Source organism: Chinchilla lanigera, unplaced genomic scaffold (genome assembly GCF_000276665.1).
Source record: "Chinchilla lanigera isolate Chin_1 unplaced genomic scaffold, ChiLan1.0 scaffold00145, whole genome shotgun sequence".
Classification (NCBI taxonomy): domain Eukaryota; kingdom Metazoa; phylum Chordata; class Mammalia; order Rodentia; family Chinchillidae; genus Chinchilla; species Chinchilla lanigera.
The window spans coordinates 158933-175063 of NW_004955546.1; the positions used below are offsets into that span (position 1 = coordinate 158933).

The window sequence follows — 16131 nt, forward strand, 5'->3', positions numbered from 1 at the left end:
GGCAGAAAGCCACACCTCCATGACAACCAGACGCACCACTAGTGTGCTCCACTAGGATTTGATGTACATCTCACGCCAAACAAAACATTAATCGAGAGTATCTCAGGTCTTCAGGTAATATTTTCCTTTTAGCAATACTAATGTGTTGAATGAAGGAGAGTTTCATCTTTTGAAGAGGGAACTACAGGGCACAGAGAACTTACAATCTTAGGTTTCCCTGCCTCAATACCAGGAACTGTGTTTATCCAGTAATTGTATGCCTTACTGATATGTATTTTCTTGGTTTGAAACGAGTAAATCAAGAGTTACAAGGCTGGGGACTTAGCTCAGCGGCACAGCGCCTGCCTGGCAAGCGCAAGGTCGTGAGTTTGATTCCTGGTACCGGGAAAAAAAAAAAAAAAGTTACAGTATGAAACTCTTGCCCATGAAGGCAATCACCTTATTCATAATTTCTTACCTCTTACAACAGCAGGGCTTCCCTCTCTTCCTGTGTGTCCTAGCCTTGCTTGGACTCATGACGTTCTCTCATAGTGATTTCTCCATGGCAAATTAACTCTGGAACTCTCTTAGCACATGTATGATCCTATTTGAAAGCGCAAACACAAGAACAGCCCCGAGTCCAGTAAGAAGACTGGAGTAACCAGGCATAGTTGTGCATCCCGGTAAACCCAGCCCTGGAGAAGCAGGTATAGGAGTGTAGGAGGATCGCGGTGTGTGAAAGACCAGGCTGAGCTACATAGCGAGTTCAAGAACAGACTAAATTACATAGCAAGACCCTGCCTTAGAAACAAACAAACAAACAAACAAAAGAAAATGACAGCAGCGCCTCTGGAAAGCCAGGAGTAAACTCTGCTTAAACGCAGGTTAGAACAGGTCAGCATCGTGGCTGAGAAATTGGGTGAGAAGTGTCTGGGTCACAATCTCGCATTTGAGCGCCACTCACACTGGTAAGGATTTCCTTCTGCTGTCAGTCTCAGCTCAGAGGACGGGCGACGGAGCAGGAGCCAATCAGTGTTGAGGGGGCGGGCTGTATAAACTGTCCAATCGGGTGGCCCAAGAGAAGAAGGCTGTGTTTTCTGGCTTCAAAGACTAGACCCTGATCGCAGTGCTGAGAGCTGCCCGGGCTCGATAGACCGCCTTGCTTTAGGATTTCTACTGGCTGCAGACTGTGTGGGAATCACCCAGAGAGACCCTCCAGCCACGCAATGGTGACGTTGTGGGATGGGTGCCCTGCTTTGGACGAGACGGGGAGGTCTGGGTGGAAGTGGTCAGAACAGCAATGGCGGACCAGAGCCTTCTCGCTGCTCCGCTGTCAGAGTTCTTCCTGGTCTTGGCGCCGCGTGCACTCCATCCCTCTCGCCCAGCCTCGGGCAGATCTGTTCTGTGTACCCAGCACCCTGCCTCTCCACACCCACCACCCTAGAGTGCAGGCTCAGGCAGCTGCAGCCCACAGTCGCGTCTCCACTTGTAGGAGGAAAGTGGGATCTGTGGGGAGACACTGCTTCAGATGGGGACTCAAACTGGAGAGCCTTGGAATGCGGGATCCCTGGTCTCCTTCATTCCTCCAGCAGACCTGGAGAACCTCAATTGTATAATTCGCTGTGATATCGGGGTCTCAAAAGCCAAACTGAGTTCCTCAAGCCAACACTCCTCTGTGATGAGAGAAAATTGCTACAATTCCAATATGTCTCCGCCTAGCCAAACTCAGAATAAGTGATAATGAAAGCCATGAGAATTGAGGGAAAAGTTTTCCAGGTGTGGTGGTGCACACCTGAACTCCCAGCATTTGACAGGCTGAAGCAGGAATCTAGCTGCAAGGTCCAAGCCAGCCTGGGCTACATAGTGAGTTGAAGGCCAACATGAACTATGAAAAGAAAAGAAAGGTTTGACTTTGCTGGAGATGTGAATTATTGGGGAGTGTTTGCCAAGCAGGTAGTTACATACACAGCAAAGCAAAAAAAAAATCGTTTATTTAGGTGGCACCTTTACTAACAAAAGACCACATAAATGGGGCCTTCCCGTAGAGTTTAGAGTGCTGAGAGACATGGAGAAGATATGAATGTATTAGGAAGAGCAGGAGGTGTTCCCGTTAAGAAAGACTTCCAAAAGGGGCTGCCTGTTACACAGAGTGACAATCATTGAACTTGGGACTGTACATGGACATGTGATTTGGTAGGAGTGGAAAGGCAGAGGAGTGACATCTCATCTAATTGCTATGCTTCTTGGACTGTAGATACTGTTTTAAGAACTGAATTGCAAATTGAGGTGGACTTTATATTAAAGGAGTATTGTAGTAGGAGTAAAGCCTGAAATGTGAGATCTGAGTGAATAGTGATAAAAGTTTTCTCTGCAGATTGAAGCAAATGAGAGGAGAAAGTGGAAAAGGAGGGGATGGTGACGGTGGTAAAATCTACACCTATGACAGTGATGGTCTTCCCCTGAGGTCAGGTTGTTGTTAGTGTGACAATAAAGGAATTGTGTGCCAGCTCGATCTGAGCATGGCTCAGACATCACAGGCATTAAAGAAGGAGAAGACTTAGGAAAATTTACATAAATATACACTTTTGTTACTACTGATCAGGTAACCTAATTAATTTTTTTTTAATTTTTTGAAACAGTGTCCTGGTATGTAGTTCAAACTGTCTTTGAGCTTACTATGTAGCCCAGATTTGCATTCAACTTGTAGCAATGCTCCTGACTCAGCCTCCTGAGTGCTGAGACTAGAGGTGTATGCCAGCACAGCCATCTCTAATTGTTTGAGGAAAAACTGGAAATTAGAAAATAATATTTTAGTTTCGTATTTCATATTTTTGCCTCGTATCTGCCTGGAGTGTGCCCTTGAATATTTGTGCTGAAAGAAATCAGGTTTATTTGGTAGATAAAATGTACAATTTATCACCATAAATAGATGATCAGTCACCTGTTCCTCTTGATATGTACTGCCAACCATAACAAATCTCACTTTAGAATAAAGCAAAAGTATTTCTTGATAATTCTTATAAATGTAGTGTGTCTGTATATTATCTCATGTTCAGACTTAAATGAATGTAACTCTACAGTGTGTCCTAGAAAATGAAAAGGGAAACTTATTTTTTTTATTTGAGACTTGAAGTATAAAGTGATGTCTTTTGTTTTTTGAAGGTTTTGAGAGCTACTTCTTTATACAGTGCCTTCTGATTTGGAATTATGTAGCTTTGTTGAATTTATAGTTGCTTCACTATTATTAAAATATAATAGTATTAAGGTTATAATATGACTATAATACCCACACTTTGGAGGCTGAGGCAGGAGGAGCACTGTGCATTCAAGGCCATCCTGGAGTACATATCAAGACCCTGTCTCAAAACACCAAATATATATATTTTGAAGGATTTATAGCATATCACATCATCAAATCTAAGTCTGTTCATCATTTTCTACATATTCAGATCATCTCCAATTTGTTTTTCTGTTTTGTTTTTGAGACAGGGTTTCCCTATATAGTTCAGGTTACCTTGAACTCATTGTGTAGCCCAGGGTGGCCAAGAGCTTGTGCCTCAGCCCACCTAAGTGCTGGGATTATAGGCATGTGCAGCATTCCTGGCTATTGAATTTTAATTAGTTGTAGTATTTTTCTCTATGACTGTGTTGCAGATTTTTAAAGAGTTTTTGATAAGGATTTATAAAGATGGGTATATAAATGCTTAGAGATGTATCACTAGTTTTAGGAGTTTTAGGTGCCAGTAGTCTTTCCTTGACAAAGTGATATGTGAGGAGGATTTTTTTGTATAAAGCAAAGTAATGGCACAGATTGAGAGATGAAGCAGAGTGGACTATCTGTTAACTCTTTCAAGGCTGACAGAAGTTTTTGCAAAAATTGATACAAGTTCAGTCTTCTAATAAAATATATTTTTTAAATGTAGTTTCTTCTCTAAAATGTTCATCATATTCATGCCATAGGTACATTCTTGTACTTTTGATTCTATTAATAACAAATTTTTTTTTCTATTTTAAATTCTAGTAAGTCAAAAACTCCTTCTTAAAAAAACCTAAACAAAAGATCTTTTTGTTTCTTTGTAGTTATTGGGTGTATACTGACCTTGAGAAAAAAGTTTTGAGAGCTGTTTCTTTATACTCTGGCTTCTGATTTGGAATCATGTAGCTTTATTTTATTTTATATAAATACTGTAATTTTTCAGTGATCTCTGACAGGTGTCCTGGTCACCATTCTAAAATGTCAAATCTTGATAATTTTATCATCTGCAGATAATGATTTTGCCTCATCCACTTCAATCTTTACATCACTTATTTCTCTTCCTTGCCTTATAATACAACACATGAATTTTGGTTTTATGTGACAGGACAGTGGAGAGAGTGAATATCCTTGACTTAGTTCTGATCCTAAAATAATTCATGTAGAGTGTCTCTATTTAGTGTACTATGTGTTAGTTTTGTGGTATATGTGTTTTATTTAGTTATTAATCTATTTTGACTTTTTTATTGGAGACTTTTTAAAAGAAATAATAAAAATTAAGATTTAAAAATCATATTTATGCCAAGACTCAAATATACATGAGGTTTTTCTTTGTGGATTTATTTTTTGATACTGAATCATCATAGTCTTCAACAAAATATACAAATATTACTTAATTGTGTGTATGTCTGTGTGTGTGTGTGTGTAGTACTTCAGATTGAGCCTAGAGCATCACATATGGTAGGGACCCATGGTGCCACTTAGCTTCCTGCCAAAATGAGAAACTATTTTCTAATAAATACTTTTATGGTACTATTTAGTGTTTTATCCTGAGTTTGAGAATCTTTATGCATAGGTGTAACAACCTTTTCTTTTAAATATGTTGCCTGGTTTCAGGTAAATTTTGCATTAATTTGATAAAATTTCTGTAGTGACTTCCTACCCTTTTATTAAACATTGAAGACCATGCCCAGCTGAGCACATCTTTTTGGATGAACTGAATGTAGTTCAGTTGTAGAGAACATGCTTAGTGATGCTGAGATCCTGGATTACCTTTCCTGACCTTGCACTGAAAAAATAGAAAGTAAATGGAATTTGTAATGGTATTCATTCTCTACAATTTTTCATGTTTCTGTATTACAATTAAAACAGTATTTCTGCTTTATAAATGGAGGATGATTTTATATGTTCTCACAGAATTTTTGTAAAACTTGTGTTTGGAAACATTTTTGGAATGGTCTAAATGTATGTAATACTAGTGCATAAATATTAATAAGTGAATTAGAATGAATCATCTATAGTTTGCATTTCCAAAGTTTGTTAAAATTTGGAATTACAATAATTTACCTATGTTTTAATGATTTAACTATTTCTACTTCTGTTGCAGTGAAATTGTGCTATTTATCACTTGAATTCCAAGGAATCACTTCAAATATAATTTTGATTTTATGCTGCTTGTCTGACAATACAAAATCCTGCTAAATTGCTTATTTTGACCTTTAAATTGTGATCCTCTTGCTTTAGATTCCCAATATGCTGCACTTCCATGTAGGTAGCACCATCCTTTTCTTCCATTCATTATTTAACATTAACTTTTGGGGCTTTTTTGAGCCTAGCTGTCGCTCTGAAGTTCAGACTGGCCTTTAACTCACTGTGTACCGCCAGGCTGTCTGAACTCACAACAATCCTGCCTTAATTTCCCAAGTACTAGGATTACAGGTACATGCTACCATGCATAAAGGTACCTCAATTTATAATCTTAGATTGTTTTACAGTTTTGTGGACAATGGCTGTTTATGTTTGTATGGGGAAGATGGCCGTGGTCATGTTTGTCACCTAATATGGAGTTTGTGAACAGAAGCAGTTTTGCTGAACACTTTTGTGTGTGAATGGAATTGTTTGCAAACAGAAGCATTTGTGAACTGAGGTATTACTGTATTTTTAAATAATCAATTGAAGCGAACACTATCAAAATTAATATTTTATATAACAACCCAATTCAAATGTTTCCTAGAACATGCACACTATGAGAAACCTGATCATCCAAGCCTGACTCTAGTTGCACCAATGCATGCACTTTCCTGACATCAGCGCTAAAACAAAACAAACTTCAGTAAACTCTGGTTTAAGGACTTAATATATTGATCTCATTTTACTGTATCACCACAGTGAGTGCTAAGACAATAATTATTAAATAGATAAGGAAAGTGACAGAATAATGCACAAAAAGTTGCTCATTGACGGAACTATTAAACAATCACTGGCCTACTAGACTCTGAGGCTCATTTTCATCTCCTGGCTGCTGAATAAATCAAAAGAATTTGGTTAAGAATGAGAAAGGATTTGCTCAAAGATATGTGTGAAAAGATGGAGCAGCCTATTTTTCTCAAGTCACCATCTCTCCTTGTAAAGGTGGGCAAAGGTATTTTAGTGTAAGGAACAGTGTGCAGGGAACAGAAATAATGCAAGTCTCCATATTTGCTTTATCACCTCCAGTCATCTTTAGCTCATTGTCCCCTTTCATGTGGAAAGGAAACTGGGCTCCGTATTTCCTGCTGTCATCATCTGCATATTTTGTTTATTTTCTGGGCTGAGGAGAGGTAGGGAAGGTATACATGCCCTAGGTTTCAGGGAAGCACTTGTCTAAGGAAAAGAGAAAACACTAAGTTTCAAAGTTGTATTTTTCAGTGCTTGTTACAATACCATTTCATCTGTGCTGCAGCCTAAATTTTTACCATTTTGTTTTCATTTTATTTTGGATCTCAGCAGGTACAACAGTTATGCTTGTAGAGAAATATTCATCTCTTTCTTAGCTTATCCTGTTTGGCATCTTGGATTTCTTCTGGCCACTCTAGCCAGTTTCCTGCATACTGTCCCTACTGCAATACCTATTTGTACTGCAGGGGAGTATTTTCAGCAGGGTACTGTCTGGAGTGAATGAAGGCTACCCATATCCATGTACTTCTGTCTGCTTTTTCCATCTCTAACATTGTCAGTATGATTATCAATGCTTGACATCTTTTTTTAAAAAGAATAAAATAAAAGGAGGAAAACATTAACAGACAGACAGCCTTTTACAAAACAGCAAAAGAACGGTACAGACAATACAGAGTTACAAACAAAGTGGTAGGAAATTAACAATGCTTGTTGTATTGCATATTGATATCTTCAAAGTGGTTTCTCATGAAAACAGATAGAGACATGCAATATTGATCAATCAAGGACTCATTAACAGTTTCTTTCAGCAAAGAAATAGAAGACAGTAGATCAACTATGTTAACTATCCTGTATATACATATATACAAAATTTCTCGTTCTTTCCCTTCTCTTTTCCCGCATCCCAGTTGCCCTTTACCCTTGAGTGTTTTCCTATCATTTCACAATGACTATCATACCTCCGAGTTTATATTAACTCTTTTAAGTTTTACACTAGTGAGACAATACAGTGCTTGCACATACAGGTCTGATTTATTTCACTTATGAGTATGGTCTCTAGTTGTGACCATTTACCTATAAATGCCTTGAGTTATCTTCATTATAGCTGAGTAATATTCCATAATATAAAAGTACCACAATTTTCTTTTTTTTTTTTTTAATTTTTTTTATTTTAAGGATAAAAGGAGGGAAACATTAACAGACATACAACATTTTACAACATATCACAAGCACAATTTTCTTATCCAGTCCTTGGTGGATGGACACTTGGGTGAGTTCCACAATTTGTCAATTACAAATTATGCTGCTGTGAACATAGGTGCACATATTCACCATAATATGATATTTTTAGATCTGGGAAAATACCCAGAAGGGGAATAGCTGGGTTGAATGGTACCTGGGAAAATACCCAGAAGGGGAATAGCTGGGTTGAATGGCTGAATGGTACCTAGTTTTCTGAGGAATCTCCAAAATGATTTCCACAGTGATTTCACCAGTCTGCATTCCCACCAACAGTGGAGAAGGGTTCCTATTTCTCCACAGCCTCGCCAGCATTTGTTATTGGTTGATTGCTTAATGCTAGCCATTCTTACTGGGGTAAGGTGGAATCTCAGTGTTCTTTTAATTTGCATTTCTTGAATGACTAATGACGTTGAACATTTTCTCATGTATTTATTTGTCATTTGTATTTCCTTATCTGAGAAATGTGTATTCATCTCAGCTACCCATTTTTGGATTGGGTCTTTGAATTTGGAGGGGCTGATATTTTTTAATTCTTTATATGTTCTAGATAGAATTTTGTCTGAGGGACAGTCAGCTAAAATTTTTTCCAAGTTTGTGGGTTTTCTTTTTACTCTGCTGGTGATTTCTTTAGATGTGCGGAAACTCTTCAGTAGGATGAGATCCCAGTTGTTGATTCTTTGAAGTATTTCACGTGCAGTTATTGTTCATGAACTCTCTGCCTACCCCTATGTCTTCGAGGTTTTTACCTACTTTCTCTTCCAGTAGATTTACTGTTTCTGTTTTAATATTAAGTCAAAAAAAAAATATTGAGTCAATACTTCACATCTTGAGATGCTTCCATTTTTGTGTTACATGTTGTCCTGGACTAATATGATGTTCTTTTTCTTCACCTTTTGCTACACTCAGCACTTGCTAGTGGTTAGGGGTTATGCCCACTGTGTATTTTATTTCCCTGCTTCTATGTTAAAAATTATGCTCATTAGACCCTGTGCCTTACCTATCTTTGGTTTGTCCTGCAGTGTCTTCAGTTATGACAATCATGGTGACTATATTGGCTTTCACACTGGCATTGTTGGAGTTCTAAAGTTATCTTGGATTTTCTCTACCGCATTTCTTCTTGTAAAGTGGGTTTCACAAAGGAAAAATCCTATTCACCATGAATGTGGTCTCATAAGCAGTTTAGTACTCATTGTCCTCTCCTATGCCTTCATTGTAGCTCTCATCTCAAGAATTCCTTCTGCTGAGGAACAGCAGATTGCCTTCTCCAGTGAGCAGTCTAGCTCACTGTCATTGTCAAAATTTCTTGCATCTCATTTGTCATTTATTTCTCAACCAATTCTGAAATATCTCAAAGTAGACTGAGGAGTTGAACAGTTTGACATTCAGGATCAACAATCCCATCACATTCTTCCTCAGCAACAGGAACAGAAGAACAAAAGAGAGAAGGCCTCCCCCATCGAGCTCCTATGTAGAAGTTTTGTATTTAGGGATGTAGTAAATAATAGCACATTGTCTTCTACAATTCTCCCTTCTCTCACATCCTTCTGTCCTCTCTCCTTCCCACTCTCTCTCCCAATAGTTCTTGGTTCTTTTTTCTAATTTTTCTCATTCCTTCTTTACTTCCTTTCTCTATTGTTTTTTTCCTTTCCCTTTCCCTTCATCCTTTAGTCATCCTTGCTTCCGTTTCTTACCTCCATACTCCTACTTCTTTCACTTTCCTCTCTTTTTCTTTCTTTCTCCTTTTGTTCATTGTTAGTTGTCCTGTGAATAGCCTTCCAAATTCTTTGAACATTTATGAATTGTTTTCTGCTGATTTTACTAAGATATACTTTCTTTGCCATTTGATTCATTTAAAATATAGGTAGTCATCACCGAAGTCCATTTAGAATACTTTCTTTAGCTCCTAAAAACACTCTGCCTCTTTTATTGATTCCTCCACTTTTCGAAAGCCCTATGAACTGCTAATTTTCGTTCATTCTATCAGTATTTATGTCCTGGCCATTTTGTAGAGGATAAATTAATGTTGTCCTCATGTCTGTTTCTTTTTCTTTTCACTGTGACATTTTAAAGGTAATCCATATTGTAACACTTATCACAAAATCATTTCTTTTTTGAGGATTAATAATATTCTTTGTCATGGCTAGTTCACATGTTTGATTATTCATTAACTGATGGACATTTTAATCTGTCCTAACTTTTTGCTTTGGTGAATACTAAACATTAAGCATTTATATATGAACTTTTGTAGGCATGTGTTTTCATATCTTTTCTTCTTGTGCCTAGAAGAAAATACATGGAAAATATGAAAACTGTTATAATTGTATACATATTATTCCATTTGAAAATGACTATGAAATCTAATAGCCAGTGAGATATGTTAACTTTATCTGAGTAAATGTGTATAGTTGAGGCATTTAAATGCAATTAGAAATAAGTAAGGTTTTTTTTGTGTGTCCCTTTTGTTGAATAATGGAATTGGAAGAAAGAGACAAGGGTACATAAATGCACATTTAGTCTCTCTGTGCAATAGCCTGCATAAAATCAAGATTCTACATCATGAATACTACAAAACAGATTTAGATTTTCAACCCTAATGCAAAACAATGAGCAAAAGAAAACCTCTTTTCTTCATTTTATATTGAGTATGAAGTATTTTGTTCAAAAAAGAAATGGACTGAGAAAACAACAGTTTGTTCCATTACTACAGAAACTGGAAGAATATTTTCTAACTTTACTGCCATCTCTTTAATCTTTATTTTTGTTAGTACATGTTTGCAGTGCACAACAATGATATTCTCTGTGATGAGTTGGTAAATCTTTTTCATTCCCTTCCCTTCTTTCTATACCCTTGCTCCCTCTCTTAGTCCCCTTTCCTTTTGTAAAAGATTGATATGTCTGTTTCCTGTTATCTCAGTAATGGTTTGAGTTTTCTCCACAGCCTCATGAACAGTTGTTACTGTGTATCACCCTGGCTATTATCTTATTAAAGGCATTTTATTGTGATATCACAAAGCATTAGCCTGATGAATACTGACAAATGTAGCTTTAAGAGCTTGAAATAAATATTTTTATCATAAGAAAATTATGAAATTATAATTAAGAAAATTATAATAAAGTTCCATTTTGAAGAAGAAGAAACAGACACAAGTTGTGATATTTGTTTACTGGCATCTTTTCTATTTAGTAAGGAGGAAAAATATATAAAACAAACATTAAATTTGAAACAAGTGGGGAATCAAAAGCATAGTTTTCTGCAGGAGGTTGAAGAAGTTAGTGTATTCCAGGAATGTGGAAAGACATGGATGGAAACAAGAATCAAATTTTGTCAGCATCAATGCAATGACTCAGTATTGCAAATATCTTTTTAATATTTGAGGAGAAAATAGTAGTGTGAGACAATTAAGCAGGACCCTGTTGAGTATGGCCCAAGCGGCTTTCATGCTTCTGTGAGCCAAAGTAAATACTTTTCTCTATTTTTTGCTGGCTGTAATTGTTATTGGGTATTTCCTGTAGAAGTGGCTCACCAATTAGAAGTATTCTACATCCTTCTTGCTGCAAATAATTGGATGAGAAAAGTCAAAAACAGTGCCAAAAGCTCATTTGAAAAGTGTGGGGTGAAGCAATAAGGAGAAAACTGGGTCTGTAGATTAAACTTGGGCTGAACAAGAGAGAAAAGGAACAAAAACAGAAATACACCTTGGTCTACACAACACAAAGTGGGTTACTATGAGGAGTCATGATAGTTTGTTTCTTGTGGCATCGTCTCTTTTATGCTGTCTGTATCTCATGGAAACCAGCCAGAAGTTCTACAGCAGAGCCTAGGAATTTGGTACTTTCCTAGGATCTTGTAATTAGTAGATCCTGCTTATTTTCTAGTCAGCTTTGCCATGCCCAACATCCTATCTCATTTCCCCCTGAGAGACATAAACTCCATAATTCTTAATGGGGTGCTGAAGAAGTGGTAGCCTCAGTCTTCTATAGCTTCTGCAAGAAAGAAACACCTGTTAGAAAATAACAAGAATCGGGGGCTGGGGATTTAGCTCAGTGGCAAAGCGCCTGCCTGGCAAGCGCAAGGTCATGAGTTCGGTTCCCAGTACCAGAGAAAAACCAAAAAAAAGTAAAAAGAAAATAACAAGAATCACCATCAATCTGTCTGATTTACTGTTAGCTCAAATGTAAGTAACAAGTCAGATCCCCATACTTCCTATAGAAAAGAGTATGTTAGAAAGTTATGTCAGATACATTATTGAGAGTCTGAGAGCATGACCTTAACAATATCATGTTCACTTATCTGTAACAGCCCTAGAGCCTTGGCTTTGAAGAGAAATCTCAAGTCTTCCAGAGGCTTTCTGGAGTAACTATCTCCTTTTGGGTGATTTTGTTTTTTAAACAGTTAAATTGTGACCAGTTTTAATCTAGAAAGCTGAATCTAGTTATCTATCTCTGCCACTTTTACTGCAGTGGGTTTCACAAGGATTACTGAAAAGGAGCAAAACTAAAAGTATACCACTCACAGTCCACTGGTGTTCCCTCTCTCAAAGCTTTCACAAGCACTTGGTCTCCAAGACAGACCATAGATGGTCCCCTTGTTCCAGGGACTAGCAGAGCTCTGTTCCCATACATTTGGGTAGCCTGTTTTACTTGGTCTAGATAAATGAGATATTGTAAGCATCTCATACTCTCTGGGTCTCCTAAAATATCAGAGGATAGCGATGACTACTGAATAACATCTCAAATAAGCTCAAACTTGGCACAGTTTTGGGCATGTTACAAAACCCTCATCAGTGCTATTGGAGCCAGGACTCAGATATCTCTTGACAAAGTTTTGTCAGAGCCTAATTTAGGGTCTGTTCAGCTCTATCTACTTTTCTAGAATATGGAGGCCACGAAGTGCAGTGGAGGTGGTACTTTATTCCCAGAGCATTTGCTGTTCATTTGTTAGTACATATTTGGGAGGTAAGAGAAGGCCTGTTGTCATGCTGTTTTTTACTTTGTAGCTACACTAAACAAAATATCAAAAAGTTGTTTACTATTAAAAATCAATTATTTCTGAGAATTACAAAAATTAACAAATCTAACATCAATGCAGTCAGAGCTTAAATGTCTACCAAAACATAGGCTATAGTTGATGCCTTCTAGCTGTGTTTTCACATGGCAAAAAAGGGTTTGGCCTTTAAATATATACATTCATCTACATTCGTCTTATTATTAAAGGCTGAGACCTCAGGACCTCATTCATTCTCAAATTCTCCACTACCTCATAGCCTCATGAACAGGAGTAGGATTTAGCACATGAAATTTTGGAAAGCTTGTGATTCAGAATACAAACCAATTATATGAGGATGTACTGTATGTTAAGCAGTTTCATAGATTGCATACAGCTGAATATAGACACCCTATGGATGTCTATACTGATGTATAGCTACATTAAGGACTTCTAGGGGTTAGAAATTTAACTATTCTACTTACAGTTTAAATGATGCAATTTTATATGTTATGAAGCAAATGAGACTCAAATTTCCAAGAATAAAATACAAATTTGACTACCTTTAATGAGATTTGCATAATTAGATCACTGAGAGAAAGAAAACTTGTTCCTATGTTTATGAAAGAATTTGATGGTATTAGGCTCGTGTGCTTTTTGTGTTTACCACAGAGTACCATAGCCAAGAAGTACCTTGGGAAGGAAGAAGAAGGTTGAAGAGACAGATTGAGATCTCATCATAGAAAATGAATAGTATCACTATGGTGTAATGGCAAGATTCAACATTACAGTGACAGCCCCATGCAATATCTTTCCTAAATGAATTTCTCTCCACTCTCCCAATTTCCACTCCAGAGTGGATGTAGGATTTAGCAGTGCAGTCTTCTCTTACCTCCAATATCCAATGGAAAACAAGCCCATTCTTTTGAGTACTCCACAACAAATATCTGGCGCGTCCAGTGCAGGTCTCGAAATTTCCAGGATGAAGGACAGCAGAGGATGAAGAAATGAAGACAAATGTCAGAATGTAGAAATCTGAGGTCAGGTGGAGACCTCTCTCTGGATGGGAAAAAAAGGAACTGCTCAAACACTGCAGCACATTTATTTATACACTTGGGAGGCTATTGTTAGTTGGAACCCCTCTACCTAGCAACTTGATTGCTTCACACACCTGGTGGTGCCCCATATTCTTGGAGCTGGAACAGCTTGTTCACATGATTCATCTTGGTGTTCCACACGTGTGATTGATCTCCAGCTTCAGCCACTCCCCACAAATATCATATTCTCAAAAGGAAATACCTCTGCCTTATAATTTTCCATCTTCAGCTACCACATCACTGTTTAATACAGTTCTGTCCTCATTGGTCTTTCACTGTGGAAAACTCAAAATATGCTATTTTGGATGAAAACTACATCACCTTTCTTCTGTTTATTGAAAATCTTCTTGTATGTGTCAAAGGCTGGAATTGTTCATCTTTTATCCACATCAAATTTTCAATCCTGCTTTCAATGCCCTGTTACCATAAAACAGTAGGTGCTTCTACATGCAGGATATTGTGTGTATATTAGATCAGATTATCTTTGTAATGATCTTATGAAATCCAGTTCTTCTGATTCATTACTTTTTGCTGAAGCACTAGAGGATAGAAAAATTACTATCCCCCCCTCAGAAAAAGAAAAATTACTGTTCCAGTATTACACAGCTGAAGAGTAGATGAAAGGCACACACATGTCTTCAAATAGAGTACTGGATCTCTCAAATTGTTATGTAGTCCAACTGAGAGAATTACATTATTATACCACCTTCATAGTTGTGTCTGTCCATGGTTTCTATCTCTCGGTGGCAGAAACCTGCTGCACTAGCCGGGAGTGGTGTGTCCAAAAAGCCCTGCCCACTTACATTGGCTTAGGGACTTCTGGGACTTAAAGGTATACAAATAAAAAGTCAGGAATGTACAGGACCAAAAAAAGGCCTTTGAAGTGTTACTTCTATAGCAATGGGAAGCTTAAATTTGGGGGCAGCATTGAGACATAGTCATTCTTTGTAGCTCAGGCTGGATTTGAACTTACTATGTAGTCTAGACTGGTCTTGAACTCATGGTGATCTTCTTACCTCAGCCTCCTGAGTGCTGGAAATATAAGAATATACCGCCATTCCTGGCTTCAGATTGTTTTGAATCTGTATATATAGAAATTTTATGATATTATTCTGTGCTAACATTTTCAGAGATATTTGCATGGTTTCACATAAGCTGTTGCCAGGAATATCTGTGTTTTTTGTGGATAATAGGTATAGGCTCTTTTGAATCTCCATGTAGAAGTGTAATTGATAGGCAATACTGGAGGGACCTGTCACTTTGCATGAATATGGTGAAATAATTTACAGTGTCTGCAGCAATGTGTTTCATTTAAGCATGAGTTCATGACCAGATATCTGTCCATGTAGAGTTTATTCTGCCTGCTGAGAAAATAGAATGTAGAGAAAAATAGTGGTTTGGGGTAGACCCGGAAAAGGTGTTGAGTGTTGGTGTGGTTGTCCTGAACTGTGCTGAGATTTTGCCAGATTTGGGACTAATGTGGAATGTAGTACACAGACAGTATAAAATATTGCATACAAGTAGAGAAGAAGTTTGCACATTTTACCTGCCTCACTTCTTACAGCAAGTACATAGTATTTTTCTACACCTACAACAAATTTTCCACTTCAGGAAACACCAACTATGCTTCCAACAAATTCAGTCAGTTCTGACCCTATCTCATGTTAATGTCTGAATCCATAGGTATAATCATGCTATTCTGTTACAACACCTTTATTTCTTCTACCGGTCAAATTTGGGTTTTAGGGAAACCCACCTTTGCCCTACCTAGCTACACATTCACATTCTCAAAATCTCCCATTCTTTTTGTATTATTGTTATTTTCTGGAGTGAATCACAGGACTCAGAGCAACACTGAGTAACTTACTGTTACCATTGAATGAGGAAATATCCCAGCAACAGTCCGATGGAAAAGGTGCATGACAGTGTGGGGGCTAAGGATAGAATGAGTCCTGTGTACCTCATCTGCAGGTCCCAGACTCCTTGTGCTATGTGCTAATCATAAAATTTTTGTCACCTCATCATTAAGGAATGTGCATATAATATGCTGTATGTTCCCATAACTAGGTCCTTGTCTTTAATGATTAACTTTATGTCAACTCTAGTCTCCTTCCACAGATCCAGTCAGAGGAATTAGTATCTCAGCCAACTGGATAATTATAAGCAAAACTGCTTTTAAATTTCACCATGTAAGCATGCCTTGCTGTTTTTTGTGCTTCAGACCATATGCTATCCAGAATCTATCTCAGTTCCACAGCCACTAATCATGTTTTTTAGCTTACAAAGCACAAGACTTTCACGTGAGAGATTTCAAGAGTCTTAGAAGTTCTTTAGTCACAATCCCTAGACTGTTGCCCAATAACATAATAATCTATGTTTCTTTTCATGATTCCTATCGTTTGACAGGCCATGAAGAATAG

General features: G+C 37.5%; 1 protein-coding gene across 1 annotated transcript in view; it reads left to right on the plus strand.

The window, feature by feature from the left end:
• The first annotated feature begins 1058 nt into the window (after positions 1 to 1058).
• Positions 1059 to 16131, plus strand: part of LOC102023850 (zinc finger protein 433-like) — a 128331-nt gene continuing 113258 nt past the window's right edge. Inside the window, 1 exon segment of the mRNA XM_013508418.1 lies at positions 1059 to 1208. Coding sequence (XP_013363872.1) covers positions 1206 to 1208 — 3 coding nt within the window. The 5' untranslated portion in view covers positions 1059 to 1205.